The sequence below is a fragment of the Sorghum bicolor genome, chromosome 3 (assembly GCF_000003195.3).
Source record: "Sorghum bicolor cultivar BTx623 chromosome 3, Sorghum_bicolor_NCBIv3, whole genome shotgun sequence".
Classification (NCBI taxonomy): domain Eukaryota; kingdom Viridiplantae; phylum Streptophyta; class Magnoliopsida; order Poales; family Poaceae; genus Sorghum; species Sorghum bicolor.
In genome coordinates, this window is record NC_012872.2 from 51,420,243 (window position 1) to 51,440,126 (window position 19,884).

General features: G+C 46.9%; 2 protein-coding genes and 1 long non-coding RNA gene across 5 annotated transcripts; 2 read left to right on the top strand and 1 right to left on the bottom strand.

The window, feature by feature from the left end:
* Positions 201-10,370, top strand: LOC110433787. Of its 3 annotated transcripts, none has more exons than XR_002451104.1 (4): positions 201-489; positions 1,014-1,133; positions 3,566-3,801; positions 10,235-10,370. It is a non-coding gene; the product is annotated as an uncharacterized LOC110433787 (long non-coding RNA). The 3 variants fall into 3 exon arrangements; XR_002451103.1 differs by lacking the exon at positions 10,235-10,370 and adding an exon at positions 9,843-9,979; XR_002451105.1 differs by lacking the exons at positions 1,014-1,133; positions 10,235-10,370 and adding an exon at positions 9,843-9,979.
* LOC8078195 (rust resistance kinase Lr10) lies at positions 1,439-10,649 on the bottom strand. Its single transcript, XM_021456370.1, has 3 exons — positions 9,809-10,649; positions 2,870-2,893; positions 1,439-2,691 (listed from the first exon to the last, which is right to left on the bottom strand). Exons 1-3 carry the CDS (start codon positions 10,590-10,592, stop codon positions 1,643-1,645), a joined length of 1,857 nt encoding a protein of 618 aa, XP_021312045.1. The 5' UTR covers positions 10,593-10,649; the 3' UTR covers positions 1,439-1,642.
* Positions 16,760-19,420, top strand: LOC8078197 (rust resistance kinase Lr10). Its single transcript, XM_002455764.2, has 3 exons — positions 16,760-17,645; positions 17,784-17,956; positions 18,061-19,420. Exons 1-3 carry the CDS (start codon positions 16,870-16,872, stop codon positions 19,155-19,157), a joined length of 2,046 nt encoding a protein of 681 aa, XP_002455809.1. The 5' UTR covers positions 16,760-16,869; the 3' UTR covers positions 19,158-19,420.

A 19,884-nucleotide genomic window follows, 5' to 3' on the forward strand; every position in this document is an offset into this window, starting at 1 on the left:
GAAACATGTCCGGGATAGCTGCAAATCCTGCCAAGCTTCAGAGTCAGAGGTAACATAAAGGACCCACTCGCGAGGAGCTTTGATGGGCTCTCTACACGTCCAGGAGACCAGGGCTCTTCTTTTGTTGGTGGGCCGAGTCGTTTCGCAAATGGAGGCCGCCGTACCGCGCAAAACCCAACCCAGCTTTGTGCAACGGAAAAACGGAACGGGCCCACTTCTTCGTCACCGCGCTCGCAGCCGAGGCGGCCGCCACCCGCCGTGACGGCGATCTCGTGCAGGCGCCGCCCAAATTCGTTGAGCTTGATTCCACATACCACTGCCGGTCCGGTGGAAGCCTCACGACCCTCACGTATTTCCCTATACCCTAGCGCCGCTATTTGCCCCACCATGCTACTACATCTCAACAGCTAAACAGCTGGACGCCCTTGCTTGCTCGCCGGCGTCTCTGCTCCCCGCTCGATTCATTCGAGGTCCTCGTTTTCCTTTGAGGTAATAATCCTTGTCTCCTTGCCTGCTTTCCGCTTCGCTTTGCAGAATCTCGGAGTGTATAAATTATGGTCAAACCCGCGTCCATCCATTCACATTTTGCAAATATATATAATGTAGTAGCTCGGCCTCGGATGGAATAAAATTTACATGACTGGCCACCGTATATAGGACTATCCTGTGGAGTTCTCCATCTAGTGCTGAATTACTGACTCAACGACTCACTGATTATTCAAGCAGCGTATGTTGCTTTTCCCTGAGTGCTGCTGCACTGGGGAAGAGGAAGATTGCACTACAGAATAAGAAGGCTGGACATAACAGTGCAAGAACAGAATGATGAAAGGAAAAGATGATTTGTCTTTGAACTATTAAATTACAACTCTAAGTCCAATCCGATGCATCCCACCCATATGCCCACCCATGACCCATCCATTAGCATCGTAGATCATTAGGAATTTTTGTCCAGCTTATTTTGAAATTTTATCTCAACTGATTTTGATTTTTTTCTCTCATTGAGTTGGAAACAGAACATGTACTACAGAAAGGGCAGAATAGGATGGAACTAAATCATGGCAAGATCATTAGGAATTGAAGCAACAGGACTCTTTAGAGCATCTCCAAGAGATTAGCTAAATCATTTTCTAAAGGTAAATTTAGCTACTGTTGAAGGAAAAACTTTTCCAACAGACTCTGTAAATAACTCTTCAAATTTAGTAGCTCTTTATCCCACCTTATTCGCTCTCTACTTTCGGATAGCCTACCTCACTAGCCATCCTTTACAGAGTCTATTGGAGTACTCAAATATTTTTTGTCAAATCTATTTTAGAGAGTAGCTAAATCAGTAAATTTGGCTAATGCTTTTGGCTAATCTCTTGGAGATGCTCTTAAACTATTACACACAAGCCAGGTCCATTTTAAATTTGATTTGTTGCAGATAAGTAGCACTACATGGTGAGAACTGAGAAGCCAACAAGTTACTATTAATTCATCAGATACAGATACAGTGGAAAAACTCAAATACATTTTCATGCAGGCACTATGGACTAGTACTCTGCAACACACAGGAGCTAAGTTTATGTCTCAAATATTCAGTACACAATGATGATGTATTCTCCAATATAATTTTTATGACACTGGATGACTTTCAGAATTCAGATTAGACGAAAGGCTTTGGGGGCATCTGCAGATTCTCCAACCTCCCTGTTAACATGTTCACCACTTTTGTCATTGAGGGTCGATTTTTTGGGTTCCACTGAATGCACCATAGAGCCACCATGGCTAGCTGTCTCACCTTTTCTTTCTCTGCTCCAGTCATTTCCCTAGAAAGTACCAAGTCCTGCTCAGTGATTACTCTCTCAAAGATCCACTCTGGGAGGTAAACTTCATTTTGGCTGTCAACACTTGGGTCTGAGTTCCTCCTTCCACTTACCATTTCTAACACCAGCATGCCAAAACTGTAAACATCCGACTTGTAGGATACCCCACCAAAATTCCGAGAGTATAACTCTGGTGCAATATATCCCATAGTGCCTCTTGCTGCTGTCAAGGTAACGATGCTTTGATCTCTTGCACACAGCTTTGCTAGGCCAAAGTCTGAGATCTTTGGGTTGAAGTTGAAGTCTAGCAAGATGTTGTGAGGCTTGATGTCAAAGTGGAGGATGCGTTTATTACATCCTTGATGTAGGTATTCCATTCCACGGGCAATACCTAAAGCAATATCTAACATTTTCTTTGGCACCAGTAGTTCCTGGGAAATACTAGAATCATGTGAGAATATATATTTTTCCAGTGACTCATTAGGCATGTATTCATAAATAAGGGCACGCCTTGTTCCTTCAGAGCAAAAGCCCAGGAGACGCACAATATTTGCATGGTGGATTAGTCCTATGGTTGCAACTTCATTGATGAATTCTTCTCCCTCTCCTGCAGAGTTCTCTAACATTTTGACTGCCACAGGCACTCCATTTGGTAGATTGCCTTTGTATACACTCCCAAATCCACCCTGACCTACTTTTTCCTTAAATCGCCTTGTTATCTTCTTAACTTCAGCAAAACTGTACCTTGTGGGTTTTGAGGTGCCATATGTCTTGAGAAACATTTCAACCTTCAAGTGTATCTCCTCAGTATATCTTGTCTTCAGTGAAAGATAGAGTCCAGTGGCCACAATCGACAGAAGAACCACTATTGCGGCAACCGATGATGTAGCTGGCAAGCAGAGAACAATAAATCATTATGCTGTGTCTGAATAGGAAGGCACCACTTGGTGTTGTTAATGGTTCTGAGATAATGTTAAGAGCCATAGTTGAGAAAGATAAGAATTTGTGTGTAATAAATATCCCTTTTTTTATTTTGGTTAAAAGTCATGATTGATTTGGAGTAGTACCTTCAATTACTTTGACGTGTGAACCTGCGAACACCAAAGAAGAAAATAAGTCTCTAATGATGGTTTAGTATGAAATGATGATATGTTGAGAAAGAAAAGTAAGATCCAATATTTTAGTACAATTAGCTGCATGATGTAACCCCACCTCCAGCGTGTACAATAAAAGTTCTATTTTTTTGAAGAATCAATATACTGTATTTACATGGGTATAATGTAAAATAGTAATGCTCCTTACATGTTTCTAAGCATGTTTGATCACAAGTAAGGTTCCTTAAGAGAAAATGCAAATATGGGAGGCAAGTTTGTGGTTCCATCTCTGGTGATTTTCCAGGTTGTAGTCCCTACTAGTGTGCACCATTTTGTCCCAGCCAACTGTAAGCTGCATCCAGCATGCAGTCTCTCTTTCAGAATTACCTGGTTTGCTACAGACAACCAATTTCACATTGGTTCTTTATTCATTTGCTTTATGCAGTGTTTGTTCCTTTCTGCTATTATCCCTTCCATTGCCCACCTTATAGGCAGTTATTTTTTGAAGGTATTCCTTATAGGCAGTTATTATCTTGCTAGCAATTAGCATACCACTTTGTGCTTTCGTTGTATTCACTTTCAGCAGTATTGTACATCAATTTGTTTCCTCAAGTGTTTCTGTATATTTTATTTCACAAATTAACCTATGAATTTATTTCCCTTTTTCAGGAGCACAAATCATTGACATTTGCAGCTACTTTGGTTCCAGGCTCTACTAATGCTGCTATAGCATACAGACAAGGAAGGGTTTCTTGCTAGGACCACGGATGATGCAACCTTAATAATCTCAATGTCAAGATGGTAAAGAAAAGCTGATAGACCCAAACAATCCTAGCTCAGTTGCCAAGTAACTTGTGTTCTGAGTCCCAGCCTAAATAAATTCCGTTTATCTGGTAATGTCAAAGGTAAATACGTTACATTGTAGGAGTTGCTTTGCTTTTAATTTGTCTTAGTTATGCATCTTGTGATCCTTACGAAAATGCTCAGTTTTAGTGCAGCAAATTTTGCATGTAAAAGTTTTGGTCACCAATTGCTTAAAAGTGATCATGTGAATTGCCATTATCCTCTATCAAGTGGTCATCTGTATTTGAAAATGCATTGTCATAATTATCACGTAGAATTCTTAACAACATTATTTTGTATTTATTTTACCTTCAGCTGCACCAATTTTGTTCCTAATTTGTCTCCCTTTTCCCTTAATTAGTTGAAGCATCATTTTCTGGGTACTTTTGCTAGTAGTGCCCAACTTTCAATGCGTGATGTAGGGCTGGGCTGTTAAATTGCTTGAAAAAAAATGGGTGAGACTGCTGCTATATAGGGGTGAGGGGTAACCTTTAGGTGCACCTCAAAACCTCTTTAGTTCAAATATTTGTACTACTTCCTAATTTTTTTGGAGAAGTAGTATAAATATTTGAACTAAAGAGGTTTAGAGGTGCACTGTAATGTACGGGCGCACGTACACGCGGCGTCGCAGGGCACGCGATGTGCGCCGCGCGGCTGAGCGGGCAGCACGCCTGAGTCAGCCGGTGTTCACGTCAAGTGGCTAGGATTAGAAGGGAAAGAGTAATTGGTTGTTTCCTTTTTGTTACTTTCCGTTGGCTATCCTTAATTTTAGGAAGAGTGGTTGGGCCTGAGGCCATATATTTCTGTAACCGCACATTGGGAGAATTAAGCAAGAATCATTCCATCTAATCTCCTGTCTCTTCTCTAAGCCACGAGCCTGGGGGCAAAACCCGGCGAGTGTGAGCGACGTGGGGGTATAACCCCGTCGTGTTTACCACGGAGCGCGAGTACGAGCTCCGCAGTCGAGGTCCGGCATCCCTGCCGCATACCGCCCTTGACAACCTGGTATCTCAGTCACGTCGATCCTCTCCCACCACATCCACCCAATCTTCCACAGCCGCCGCGCAAACAGCCCACCAGCCGCCATCATCTCCTTCTTCCCCGTCCACTGCCACCTCCTCATCGACAGCCATGGGCGATCAACCCTCCATTGCTGACGTGATGAAGCTGCTCACGACCCTCACCACCGATATGTCCAAGATGCAAAACGACATGGCGACCATGCAGGAGAAGATCGGCTCTTCCGCTGACTCCAGCGCCCGCTACGACGGCCAGCACCCACCGGATCGCCCTCCGCGATTCCAGAAGATGGACTTCCCGCGATTCGACGGCAAGTCCGACCCATTGATCTTTCTGAATCGATGTGAGACCTATTTCCGTCAGCAGCGCACCATGCCGGAGGAGAAGGTGTGGATGGCGTCGTACAATCTGGAGGATGTGGCCCAATTGTGGTTCCTCCAACTCCAGGAGGATGAAGGCACGCCGCCATGGGGTCGCTTCAAGGAGCTCCTCAATCTTCGGTTCGGCCCAGCGCTGCGATCCGCGCCGCTGTTCGAGCTTACAGAGTGGCGGCGCACCGGATCGGTGGAGGACTACTCCAACCGTTTCCAGGCTCTTCTTCCGCGGGCTGGTCGACTGGAGGAAAGCCAGCGCGTGCAGCTATACACCGGAGGGTTGCTGCCTCCGCTGAGCCATCAGGTACGCGTCCACGCGCCGGAAACCTTGGCCGTAGCCATGAGTCTGGCCAGGACGTTGGAGCTGGTCGAACTAGACCGGATCAATCAACTGCCTCCTCGGGCGGCTACGCGGGCGGTCCTGCCAGCCCCGCCTCCGCGTCCAGCGCTGCCAGCGGGAGCCGCGCCCCCTCCGCAGGTGCTCCCAGTGCTGGCCCTTCCGGCGCCCCCACCCCGCGGCGCGGCTGGGCCCTCCAAGCGGCTCTCGACGGAGGAACAAGCGGAGCGACGCCGCCTTGGCCTGTGTTACAACTGTAACGAGCCATACTCACGCGGGCACAATCGGGTGTGCCGTCGCATCTTCTACATTGACGGCATCGAGTTGGAGGACGCGGCTCCGGCGGCCGCCGAGGCCGCCCCCGCTGCACCGCTGTTCTCCCTTCTAGCAGTGGCTGGTATGCCCATTTGTGACTCCATGCAGGTGCGCGTGACAGTGGGCGCGGTGACGCTTACTGCCCTGCTGGACACCGGCTCCACGCACAACTTCATCGCAGAGGAGGCTGCAGCGCGCACGGGGCTCACCGTCCAGCCCAGCCTGCGCCTCACCGCCACCGTGGCCAACGGCGAACGCATCGCATGCCCGGGCGTCCTCCGTCAGGCCCCGATCGCCATTGTTGGCGAGAACTTTTGCGTCGACCTCTACGTGATGCCGCTCGCCGGCTACGACGTCGTCCTCGGCACCCAGTGGATGGTCACGCTGGGCAAGATGGTGTGGGACTTCACTACGCGCACCGTGGCCTTTACACGCCATGGCCGCACTATCTGCTGGGAGGACGTGGCAGCGCAGCGAACGCCGCGACTCTCCAACATCACGGCGCCGGCAGCCTTGCTGGAAGAGCTGCTGACAGCGTTCGGAGGCCTCTTCGCCGAGCCCTCCGGGCTACCACCGCCACGTGCACGTGACCACAGCATCGTCCTCAAGCCGGGCGCGCTGCTGGTGGCCGTCCGACCGTACAGGTACCCAGCGGCCCACAAGGATGAATTGGAGCGGCAATGCGCCGCGATGATCGAGCAGGGCATCGTACGGCGCAGCGACTCGGCGTTCTCGTCCCCGGTCCTCCTCGTCAAGAAGCCGGATGGGTCGTGGTGTTTCTGCGTCGACTACCGGGCGCTCAACGCGCTCACCGTCAAGGACGCGTTCCCCATCCCCGTCGTCGACGAGCTGCTGGACGAGCTCCATGGGGCGTGCTTCTTCACCAAGCTCGATCTGCGTTCGGGGTATCACCAAGTCCGCATGCGTCCGGCTGACATCCACAAGACGGCGTTCAAGACTCACGACGGCCTGTACGAGTTCTTGGTCATGGCGTTCGGGCTGTGCAACGCCCCCGCCATGTTCCAAGCTTTGATGAATGACGTCCTTCGACCCTTCCTACGCCGCTTTGTGCTTGTGTTTTTTGACGACATTCTGATTTACAGTCGTACATGGGCGGATCACCTACGCCACCTGCGCGCCGTCTTCGGGGCGCTCCAGCAGCACCAGCTCTTCGTCAAGCGCTCCAAATGCGCGTTCGCAGCGTCTTCCGTCGCGTACCTCGGCCACGTTGGTGTCGGCCGCAGGCGTCGCCATGGATCCGACAAAGGTGCAGGCTGTGCGGGACTGGCTGCAGCCACAATCCGCGCGAGCCGTGCGCGGCTTCCTGGGACTTGCCGGGTACTACCGGAAGTTCGTGCACAACTACGGCACCATCGCCGCGCCGCTCACCGCCCTGCTCAAGAAGGACGGGTTCGCTTGGTCGCCGGACGCGACTGCTGCGTTCACCGCGCTAAATGCGGTGGTCACCTCGGCACCGGTTCTCACCATGCCGGACTTCTCCAAGACATTCGTCGTCGAGTGCGACGCGTCCTCGCACGGCTTCGGGGCGGTGCTGGTCCAGGACAGCCACCCGGTGGCCTTCAGCCGGCCTGTGGCCCCCCAGCACCGCGCTCTCGCGGCATACGAGCGCGAACTGATCGGCCTCGTGCAGGCAGTGCGCTGCTGGAGGCCCTACCTTTGGGGGCGGCGTTTCGAGGTCAAGACAGATCATTACAGCCTCAAGTACTTGCTGGATCAGAGGCTGTCCACGATCCCGCAACACCATTGGGTCGGGAAACTCCTCGGCTTCGACTTCACTGTTGAGTACAAGCCCGGGCATACAAATGCCGTGGCCGACGCCCTGTCGCGCCGCGATACTCCGGAGGAGGGCTCGGTGATGCTGCTGGCCGGACCGCGCTTCGACTTCCTCGACCGCCTTCGCCAAGCTCAGGCCTCCGACCCGGAGCTGGTTGCCCTACAGGACGCCATCAACCGCGGCTCCAAGTCGCAGCCCTGGGCACTCACCGACGGGCTGGTCCACTACGGCGGACGGCTGTACCTGCCGCCTGACTCACCGCTGCTGCAGGAGGTGCTGCGGGCGATCCATGAGGAGGGTCATGAGGGCGTCCAGCGCACGCTGCACAGACTCCGGCGCGATTTCCACTTCCCTGACATGAAACGTGTGGTGCAGGACCTTGTTCGTGCGTGTACAGAGTGCCAGCACAACAAGCCGGAACATCTCCACCCGGCCGGACTGCTGCTGCCCCTCCCGGTGCCACAGGGGGTGTGGTCGGACATCGCCATGGACTTCGTCGAGGCGCTGCCGCGCGTCCGGGGCAAGTCAGTCATCTTGACGGTGGTGGACCGTTTCAGCAAGTACGCGCACTTTATACCCCTGGTGCACCCGTACTCGGCGGAGACTGTGGCCCAGTCCTTCTTCTCTGAAATCGTTCGGCTGCACGGGATTCCGCAGTCCATCGTCTCCGACCGCGACCCTGTGTTCACCTCCAATTTCTGGGGCGAGCTGATGCGTTTGAGTGGCACCAAGCTGCAGATGACGACGGCTTTCCACCCACAGTCGGACGGGCAGTCGGAGTCCGCTAACAAAGTCATCATCATGTACCTTCGATGCTTGACAGGTGATCGTCCTCGCGATTGGCTCCGCTGGCTTCCATGGGCAGAGTACGTCTTCAACACCGCCTTCCAGTCATCGTTGCGCGACATGCCGTTCCGCGTCATCTACGGGCGCGATCCACCATCCCTGCGCACCTATGTGCATGGTGACTCCCGGGTGCCGGCGGTGGCCCACACGCTGGAGGAACGCAGGGAGTTCCTGGAGGACATTCGACACCGGCTCGAGCAGGCCCAGGCCATACAGAAGCGCCATTACGACCGTCTCCACCGCGCGGTCACCTTCCAGACAGGCGACTGGGTCCTGCTCCGACTTCGTCAGCGGCCTACTGCATCCATGCCCCAGGCATCGGCTGGAAAGCTCAAACCTCGCTTCTACGGGCCATACTGCGTCGTCGAGCTCATCAACGAAGTCGCAGTCCGCCTGGCCCTACCACCTCAAGCTCGCCTCCACGACGTCTTCCACGTTGGGCTGCTCAAGAAATTCCAGGGCACCCCACCGCAAGAGCCGCCAGCCCTCCCTCCTGTTCGCCATGGCGCGATTGTTCCGGAGCCGGGACAGGCTGTCAAGTCACGCTGGGCGCGCGGAGTGCTCCAGGTTCTCGTTCAGTGGAAGGGGGCGTCCCCAGCTTCAGTAACCTGGGAGGATGTCGACTCGCTCCGCGCCCGATATCCCCACTTTCAGCTCGAGGACGAGCTGCCTCTCGAGGAGGGGAGAGATGTAATGTACGGGCACACGTACACGCGGCGTCGCAGGGCACGCGATGTGCGCCGCGCGGCTGAGCGGGCAGCACGCCTGAGTCAGCCGGTGTTCACGTCAAGTGGCTAGGATTAGAAGGGAAAGAGTAATTGGTTGTTTCCTTTTTGTTACTTTCCGTTGGCTGTCCTTAAGTTTAGGAAGAGTGGTTGGGCCTGAGGCCATATATTTCTGTAACCGCACATTGGGAGAATTAAGCAAGAATCATTCCATCTAATCTCCTGTCTCTTCTCTAAGCCACGAGCCTGGGGGCAAAACCCGGCGAGTGTGAGCGACGTGGGGGTATAACCCCGTCGTGTTTACCACGGAGCGCGAGTACGAGCTCCGCAGTCGAGGTCTGGCATCCCTGCCGCATACCGCCCTTGACATGCACCTAATCATCACTCATTTGCACCCCTACTGCTATATCAAGTGGATGTTTATAATTTATCTATTTTGTGATTTTGATTATATTAGTTGGCTTTAGTTTACGTGGGTGAGGCTTCCCAACAAAATGAGCTACAGTACTACTTTGCAAAATAAGCTGACAATTATCTACGAAATTTGAAAGAATCACATAGTAGCATCTGAGTAGACATAAATGAATAATGTAAGGACTTGTAACGTAAGATATTGGAACATGTGGCTGTATGGTTTTGCCCAGTTAGAGATAATACCGTGATTGATGCAGAAGGTTTGGTTCCTGTGTAGGCTGAACCCACAGTGCCTCCCACCTTGTTCACACTGCGTGCAGTTGTATAGGGCGCCAGGAAAATCTTCCCCATAAATCCAATCGATGGTTGTCGTCCCTGAGAAATCGAGTATTGCTTCTGCTTGCTCCTTCAATGTTGGACCATCATAGTGAATCGGAAAGTGGCTATCAGGCGCAACCTTGCAATCTAGTGGAAGCACAGACATGGATGCAGAACTATCCACCAAATAGGAGAATTGGGACGTGCTGCTAAGGCACGAGATGGGGCCAAATATGTAATTAGCAGCAAGATTACTTGGTGTGAACTCTTTTAAGCAGCTAACTGTGGTTGCATATTCAAGATGGCATAGCAGTGTGGAACACGGGTCCTCACAATTGATAATGCTTGCAGGTAGGGACACGGACATGAGCTTCTGCTTGCAGGAGGAAGACGAGTCGTCCACACGCGGGGCGAGCGTGAGGGTACCACGCCTGTAATCTATGGCGGTCACTTTGTAGTGGATAACGGCTGTTGGGAGAACCAGAATGGTGTCGTCGCCGTAGCATCCTAGCTTCATGCATGGTGTTCCGCATAATGAGGAGGTATTGCTGGATTCGAGGCGGAAAGGGTACCTGATCTCCGGACCATGTTTGCTGCACCGAGATGGTGGGCAGTTGCTGAAGAAGTCGGCATCATCCCAAGCCATGGCCCTGTACACTCCATCTATGAGAAGACACAACAGGAGGGCTACTACAAGAAATTCAGTCATCTCTTGACAGCAGGGCTATTACTAGAGCAGGCGGAAGAGGACCGGAGGAAGCAAGTTTGTGTTGGTAGCTTCAAAGGGCCGGGCCAATAAGTTGTGGAGTAGTTATGTCGATGTGGACGTTGCTTGTGTATCAATAGTAAGATGCTCTAAGTTTCCATGAAACTTCCATGTTCTCAAGTTGACTTACAGTCAACGCTGCTCAGTCCTGTCTTTGTTGAAGACTTGGAAGAAAGAAATTAAGGCATCTAAATCATGCCGCGCCTGCTGTGCTTAAATAACCAAAACTAACTAAAGTGCTTTTTCTTGACTTTATTTCCTTGACTGCAGATCATTTTGTACTGGATAACAGCTGGTGGGCGAACCAGGGCTTTGCCTTTTTTTTAATAAAGGAACCAATGTGTTCTCGCCTCCCACATTCAAAAGCTAATGGGTGCAACCCAACCGTAACGATACAGAAATATGATCTAAGATCAACAGCTGCTGTGCAGTAAAAAAAAACTCCAGACTACTGGAAAACAAACAAAAAAACAGAGTCTGCTAGCTGAACCACAACCTGCTCAACAGCTAAAACAAGGCCTTGTTTAGTTCACCCTGAAAACCAAAAAGTTTTCAAGATTTTCCGTCGCATCGGATCTTTTGGCACATGCATGAAACATTAAATATAGATGAAAATAAAAACTAATTACATAGTTTAGCTGTAAATCACGAGACGAATCTTTTGATCTTAGTTAGTCCATGATTGGATAATATTTGTCACAAACAAACAAAAGTGCTACAGTACCGAAAACTTTTCACTTTTCGGAACTAAACAAGGCCCCAAACCCCAGCTCTAAGTTGCAGCAAAACAGGCAACCCACAGAAACAGCAAAAGACATCACTTCTAAGCTCCTGTGTTGTCTCCACACCAAGCTTCTGAAGATTCCAGCACCACCATGTTCAACTTTTTGCATCCAGACTTCATATCCGTTCTTTCTTTCTCTTTAGCTAACTATGACCATTCTCGGATCCAATACGATCCCCTAAAGAGTACCTATGAAAAGGCATTAGTAGTTTTCTTGCACCATATCGTTTCTATTCAACCACAACGCCCAACACATCGCTGCTAACCCCATAATAATTTGATTTCTCAGTTTGGGAGAGAAACTCCTTAGCCATGAACCGAACAAGTGAACATTTTTTTTTGTTAAATATTGAAAGTGATAAACAAAGTATTCCACAAGAATCTTGCCACATGACAATCAAAGAAAAGGTGTTGAATTGTCTCTTTGAAACCACACATACTACAACTAGCCCCCTTCCATCCTCTCTTCAACAGATTATCTTTAGTTAAAAGAACCCCTTTTGAGGTACCAAAGGAAGATTTTTTATTTTCAGAGATATCTTTGCCTTCTAGAACAGATCTTTTCCATCCGTCCTTACAGATTTCATGCATTCCTTGTATAATGCATGTGTTGAGAAGCAACCATTTTTACTTAATTTCCACACAAACTTATCCTTGTTCTCATTTAATGTAACTGGCACTACCATAGTAACCAGATTCAACCACTCTCTCAACCTCTCGCCCACAAAAGCCCTTCTAAATGAGATATTTAACGGGGTTGTGCTTAGCACTTTGGCCACTCCTCCTTCCTTCTTGCTAAATTGTACAGACGTAGACCTGGAAGCAAGTGCTTTAATGGTTTTTGTCCTATCCACCAATCCCCCCAAAAACTAATTTCACTCCCACCATTCACCTTGAATTTCCCATATTTCAAAAAGATGTCTCTAACATTCAACAAGCCTTTCAAAAAATGAGAGTCGCTGGGTCTTTTAACCACTTGGGACAAGCACTTCCCCTTAAGTACTTTTTCTTCAACACCTCTTGCTACAAACCTTCTTCATTTAACAATTTGAACACCCACTTACAAAGTAAGCACGAATTCTGTAATTCTGAATTCAGAATACCAAGCCCACCCATGCACTTTGGTTTACATAACATAATCCACCTAGCGAGTCTATATCTGTCAGAAAAATTTGGATCTGTAGTAATCCAATCTTTTCAGCACTCCTTTAGAAATCTCAAAAAAGGACAACATAAACATGGGTATCAATCTACCACCAGCGGACAAAAGTTTTCCTTTCCAGCTACTCAGTTTTTTTTAAACCTCTCCTCCACTAAAAGCCAATCCTTGTTTGACAGCTTATGAAAATGCATGAGTATTCCTAGGTATTGAAATGGAAGGCTACCTTCCTTGCACCCAAATACATCTACGAAGTCCTTACTATCTTTCGCCTTACCAAAGCAAAACAACTCACTTTTATGAAAACTGATCTTCAAACCTGATAGCTTTTCGAAATCCACCGGTACAAGCTTTTAAGTTCCTAGCTTCTTCGACGCTATTTTCCATTAAAAGTATCTGTCATCTGGTGTACACCACACTCAGGGTGTACACCGCACTCTTGTAATCCATGGCGGTCACTTTGTATGATATAGTGGCTGCTGGCACTACTACAGAACAGGTCTTTGGTCACTTACCCAAAATGAACAATAATCTCAGCCCAATCAGCGTCCGGGACGAAAACATAAGTCCCTTGCCCAACGGCTATGGTGTCAGAGATCGGCAGAGGGGACCTTTAGTCCCAGTTGGTCTCATGAACCGGGACAAAAGCCTAGCCTTGGTCCCGGTTGGTAACACCAACCGGGATTAAAAGCTGTTGTCCCGGTCCATCTCACCGGCCGAGACTAGTGTTGGAATTTAGACCCGGTTTTTAAATGGAACTGGGACTAAATATCCTTCCCCATATTTGAACTCTTCTTCCCCTGGCCGAGCTCATCGATCTTTACTCTTTTGCTGTGTTCTTCATTTAGAGTTGCTTGTTCTTGCTCTCATCTCCGGCTATTGATTCATTTCATCATTTCTACACCGTCATCGACTTGTTAAGAGGTCACTAGCTTCATCTTCTCAACATTTAGCAGCGACATATGTCATTTCCTAGTGTTATGTATGTTGTTTTTTATTTTATGGTTTTTTTAAGAGGTTATTAGCTTCATCGTCTTCTCAACAGCGACGCTATACATATGCAGAAACATGATGACAAGGAGATTGGATTTGTGGATCCAAATGTTATATTCAAAGATCACAAGACCCCGTATGTCTTATGGAGAACTCAAACGGAGAGAAATCTACGGAGGTTCTTGATCAACCAAAAAGACCAAAAAGATAAAAGATATATACTCTTTTCCTACAACTTTAAGTAAGTGTCGTTATCGTGTGTACATTCTATTTAACTAATTATTCAGATCAATATGAAGATATATACTAATTTTGCCTACATATGCACACAAATGCAGCTTTCATTGGATACTAATTGTCATTGATCTCTAGCAATATCAATTGGTAATCTATGACTCGTTGAGAAAACCACAGGACGATTACCAAGAAATGATAGATATTATCCAAGGGTAACTCCGATCTCTATATATTAAATTCTGCTCTTTTAACTTGGTAATAGATAATTAATAATGATCGTTTTATTGCTAGGGTTTGGGCTGGGTTCGTGCAGAAACACCGTCCAGAGTTGAATGCAGCACTTTCAAAGCCCATCTTACTTCAGTGGGTTCTACGGCAGACACCGGGCAACAATTTGTGTGGCTACTATGTGTGCAAGTTTATGACGGTCTATGCCAAAAGAACTAATCTTGAGCACCTAACATGTATATATAATAAATTTATTTCATTTATTTGTTGCTATTTAATAAATCCTATTCATACCTCTAACTTTTTTTAATGTCTATTAAAGGAGATGTGGCTGAAGGAGCAGGTGTTGGATGCGGTGCGCCTAAAAGGAATTCAGGAGACAATCGCAGGTAGACCAAGTCCTGGATCTCGGCGGCGAGTGCTATTTCAACCCTCAGGAGAAGATGAAACCAAATAACGATGATCATTTGTACGATGCTTGAGTGGCGGAGATAAATTGTGTTGTAAATACTTTGTCCGTGAAGCATATGTGTAAATATTATATTATGGACCTATAGATACATATTATTTATATATATATAGTGTTTATAGTATATTTATATGTAATGCTTTAAATTATATAAATTATAGGTGCGCGTTCCATAAACTACCAGCAAACAATACGCATTCAAAAATAACAATAACATAATTGTAAACCCTAAGTGGAAAACCAAATGAAAAGAAAAAGAAAAACGTCTTTAGTCCCGGTTGGTAGCAACAACCAGGACTAAAAGTAGAGGCCAGGTGGCACACCCTGGCGCATCTTTTAGTCCCGGTTGCTGTTACCAACCGGGACTAAAGGTGGACCTTTATTCCCGGTCCACGGAACCGGAACTAAAGGTGAGACATTTAGTTCTGAAACTTTAGCCCCGGTTCCGTAGCCGGAACTAAAGGCCCTTACGGTCTGGAGCTGAAGCCCCTTCCCTTTCCTGTACTAGTGTGGGAGAACCAGAATGGTGTCGTCGTAGTTTCATGCATGGTGATGCTAGTTTCATGCATGGTGATGCTCCGCATAATGAGGAGGTATTGCTGGATTCGAGCCAGAAAGGATACCTGATCTCCGGACCATGTTCGCTGCACCGAGATGGTGGGCAGTTGCTGAAGAAGTCGGCATCATCCCATGCCGTGGTCTTGTATGCTCCATCTTTGAGATGACACAACAGCAGAGCTATGACAAGAAATTCAGTCATCTCTGTCTCTTTTTTCAGTAGAGCTATGAAAGAACAGCAGGCAGAAGAGGATCAGAGGAAGCAGGGCCGAGCCCAGTTGTGGAGTAGAATACTAAACACGATGCATTAAAGTTTCCATGAAATTTCCATGTGCTCAAGTTGACTTAGAGTCAACGCTGCTCAGTCCTGTCTTTATTGAAGACTTGGAAAGAAACAAGGCATCTCAAATCATGCCGGGCCTGCTATGCTTAGGGCTTGTTTAGATCCAAAACCTTTTTGGATTTTGACACTGTAGCACTTTCGTTTTTATTTGACAAACATTGTCCAATCATGGAGTAACTAGGTTTAAAAGATTCGTCTCGTAATTTACAGACAAACTGTGTAATTAGTTTTTATTTTTATCTATATTTAATACTCCATGCATGTGTTACAAGATTCGATGTGATGGGAAATCTTGTAAAGTTTTGGATTTTTGGGTGCATCTAAACAAGGCCTTAAATAACGAAGGACTTGTTTAGTTCCTTTTAAAAACTAATTTTTTTTTTCAAGATTCTCCATCACATCGAATCTTTTGATGCATGTATGGACAACTAAATATAGACGAAAATAAAAACTAATTGCATAGTTTGCGAGATGGATCTTTTGAGCATATTTAGTCAATGATTGAATAATATTTGTCAAATAAAAATAAAATGTTACAATAGCCAAAACTAAATTTTTTTGCAAACTAAATAAGGCCTAACTAAAGCTTTTTCTTGACTTTATTTCCATGACTGTATATCACAGCTGGTGGGCGAACCAGGGCTTTGCTAGTTTCATGCTCTGGCGTGTCATCACATTCAAAAAAGATGGATGGCTTCATGAAACATTAGTTGGATATTTGGTATGTCAGCCTTTCCCATTTAGATTTTCTTTATCACGAAGCTGTCATCATCGTCAAAGGACGGCAAAAAGAAGTTTTATTAGAAGAAGAAAGGTCATCTACATTATTGTCGTTCTCAATATGAAAGGGTACCTGATCCCTGGACTCTGGACCATGTTTGCTGCACAGAGTTGGTGGACACACAGCAGCAGAGCTATGACAAGAAATCCACTCAAGCTTCCATATCAATACTGAGGCCTTGTTTAGATCCAAAAACTTTTTAAATTTTGACACTGTAGCACTTTCGTTTTTATTTGACAAACATTGTTCAATCATGAAGTAACTAAGCTTAAAAGATTCATCTCGCGATTTACAGGTAAACTGTGCAATTAGTTTTTATTTTCATCTACATTTAGAGCTCTATGCATGTGCCACAAAATTCGATGTGACGAGGAATTTTGAAAAGTTTTTGGTTTTTGGGGTGAACTAAACAAGGCCTGACTGAGAAAAAAAAAAGAGGAAGACAAGGAGGTTATTTTATAAGTCTGTGTAGTTAAATTACTAATTGCAATTGTACGGTGAGGAGAATTCCCAAGTTTCCATGAAACTTCCTGCTCTGCTCAAGTAAACGCAAAGTCAATAACGCATCCCAGCCATGTCAGTCCTGCTGTTCTCAAATAACTAAGCGTCCTTCTCAGCCTGTCCATAACCAGCATCCTAGCTAGCATTCCTGCATCTAGAAATCTCTCATGGCGAACTCATGTGCAGCTGCAGCATTTCTTCATCCTTCTGCATCTTATTGGCAAGCTTTGCTTGTCTTTATTTCTGTGACTGCGGTTCGTGCTGCAGGTGCTGGGGGCCGAGGTACGTGTCCTCCTTTCTCCTGTGGTGATCTTCACAACATCTCGTCCCCTTTCCGTAGGCCAGGTGACCCACCTGAGTGCGGTGTACAAGCATACGAGCTGTCCTGTAGCCGCAGCAAGGCTACCATTCGCATCAACACGGAGACATATTTTGTCACGAGCATCAACTATACTGATCTTTCCTTCGGGGTTGTGGACGCCAACTTGGATATGCACAGCAGTTGCCCTCTTCCTCGTCCGGACCAGTTTCGTTACAATGATGATTATACGGGTTCTTACTTGGAAAGTGGTTTGCATTCTCATTATGATTTAGGATTTGATTATTCCAATAACTGGGCATGCTTCATTAATTGTTCACAATCAAAAACGAATAGTAGTTGGTACAAGCCAGTCAATTGCCTGAGTGCGAACAATTCCTTTGTTTATGTCATGGTTGATTATTCTGATTGTACAGTCAGCTCTCTTGAACCTTCTTGTGGATACTTGGCAATGATCCCCTTTGGTAACTGGCGTACCATCACAGACCCAGATTTAGAGAATGCCAGTTATACAGATATCATAGATTATGTAAGGAAGGGATTTTCTGTTCAATTTCCTCATGATTATTATTCAGGCCGGAATGCTTCTTGGATATTCAAAACATGCCGAAATAATTCAATCAGGTGAGCCTGTGTTCCGCATGGAGTATATATGAAACCGATTATCTTGTCGTCCCGTTTCCTTTGGAATATATATCATATAGTTATCCAAAACTACATGCTTCCTTCTTTAGTTCCTTTCTTAATAACGGTGTCTTGCAGCTACTTCCATGAGCAATTATTTGGCACAAGCATCCTGAATTGGACCCGTGCTTTCTTCTGGAGTGAATCACATTTCGCACAATGTGTATACTCATACTATACCCCAAATCTTATGTTCCAGAGGGTTGTGATAGCCATAGTGTCTGCTGTAAATGTGGCCAAGTTATATTTTGGTACGTGGGGTGGGCCTAGTTCTTTCTAATCATATTAGCTACCGTTTTAATTAACCTGCTTATGTTGTCTAACTTTATATTTGTTTCAACTTTTTTTATGTAAGTATTATGCAGGCTTGTACTCCCAGCACTGGTAGTATTCACATTCCTTGCCTACAAGTACTGGAAAACAAGGATAACGATTGATGCAGTCGAGAAGTTCCTCCAGATGCAACAAATGCTTGGTCCGATGAGGTTTGCCTACACGGACATCACTGCCATCACTAGCCATTTTAGAGACAAGCTGGGTCAGGGAGGATATGGCTCCGTGTACAAAGGTGTGCTACTCCCAGGCAATGTGCACGTAGCCATCAAGATGTTGGGCAACTCCAACTGCAACGGGGACGAGTTCATCAGTGAGGTCTCCACCATCGGTAGGATCCACCACATCAATGTGGTTCGTCTTGTGGGCTTCTGTGCAGAGGAAATGAGGAGGGCATTGGTGTATGAGTACATGCCCCATGGTTCTCTTGACAAGTACATTTTCTCAGCCGAGAGAAGTTTCTCTTGGGATAAGCTCAATGAGATTGCTTTGGGAATTGCAAGAGGAATCAACTACCTGCATCTGGGTTGTGATATGCAGATCCTTCACTTTGACATCAAGCCACACAACATCCTTCTGGATAGCAATTTTGTCCCAAAAGTTGCAGACTTTGGCCTCGCCAAGTTGTACCCGAGAGACAAGAGCTTTGTGCCAGCAAGTGCCATGCGTGGAACTATTGGGTACATAGCTCCTGAAATGGTATCTCGTAGCTTTGGCGCCATATCAAGCAAATCTGATGTTTATAGCTTTGGTATGCTATTGCTAGAGATGGCGGGAGGGCGAAGGAACGCAGACCAAAATGTAGCCAACTCAAGTCAAGCATACTACCCGGCCTGGGTCTATGATCGTCTAGCCGCACAAGAAGTCAGTGAGATATCTGTTGCATCTGACATGCATGAGTTAGAGAGGAAACTATGCATCGTTGGGCTGCGGTGCATTCAAATGAAGCCGCAAGATCGTCCGACCATGAGTGAGGTCATAGAGATGCTCGAGTGTGGCACTGATGGCCTGCAAATGCCTTCTAGGCCATTCTTCTGTGATAATGATCATTATATGCCTGCTGCAGATTCTTACCATTTCTCATCGGAGCTTACTGAAATCTCTGAGGAAGACGAGTGAAGAAATATTTACATGTCTTTGCATTTGTGGTCTGGTGCTGGCAGTATGATAATAAGGTGAGCAGAGCATTAGCTTGTGAAACCTGAAATGGACCGTTAAGTTTTATGGTACATGAGTTTCTGATTCCTGTAAACATTTACTACGTGGTGAAAACATGTATGTATAACTTAAGATGGAGATTAGCAACTATTATAATCATGCTGGGATGTAATATTTTTTTCCTGAATGCAAGATATGCGTCACTGGACAGCAGACACTACAAATGTATTTTCCTCGCGATGGATACCATAAAATGCATAAAGAGTAGTCTGTGACCCAGGCCCAGCAACACGGTATAGGAGAAAGGCACGAGTTTCTGGTCGGTATAGTGAGTGTGAATCATCCCTCCTCGAGGGCTACTCTGCCTCTCGCTACGGCGGCGGCTCCTGCGCCTCACGCCCTTGCCCTTGGCATGCCATTAGTTGCCCTCGTCCTCTCCCTCTGTTGAGGTGCAGTGGTAGCGTTAGATACACATACAGGTGAGATTCGAGACGGTACAAGGGGTTCCACAATTGGGACGTGACACGTAGCACGGCCGAGCCGTTGACTATTTTCACGGTGTCGAAGAATTCACTCTTCACTACTACAGGCCGATCCTTTGCCGAGTGCAATACTTGGCAAAGGGGTTTTGGCAGAGCCCTAGTCGGCAAAGGGCTCCTTTGTCGGGTGTCGGATATCAGACATTTTT

Excerpts from the sequence above, each read along its gene's own strand:
- LOC8078197 (XM_002455764.2), top strand. The coding sequence starts at position 16,870 with ATGGCGAACTCATGTGCAGCTGCAGCATTTCTTCATCCTTCTGCATCT. Across the intron at positions 17,646-17,783 it reads TGCCGAAATAATTCAATCAG|CTACTTCCATGAGCAATTAT; the intron begins GTGAGCCTGTGT and ends GGTGTCTTGCAG. Across the intron at positions 17,957-18,060 it reads TGTGGCCAAGTTATATTTTG|TATTATGCAGGCTTGTACTC; the intron begins GTACGTGGGGTG and ends TTTTTATGTAAG.
- LOC8078195 (XM_021456370.1), bottom strand. The coding sequence starts at position 10,592 with ATGACTGAATTTCTTGTAGTAGCCCTCCTGTTGTGTCTTCTCATAGAT. Across the intron at positions 2,894-9,808 it reads AACCTTCTGCATCAATCACG|GTTCACACGTCAAAGTAATT; the intron begins GTATTATCTCTA and ends TGGTGTTCGCAG. Across the intron at positions 2,692-2,869 it reads ACACGTCAAAGTAATTGAAG|CTACATCATCGGTTGCCGCA; the intron begins GTACTACTCCAA and ends TCTGCTTGCCAG.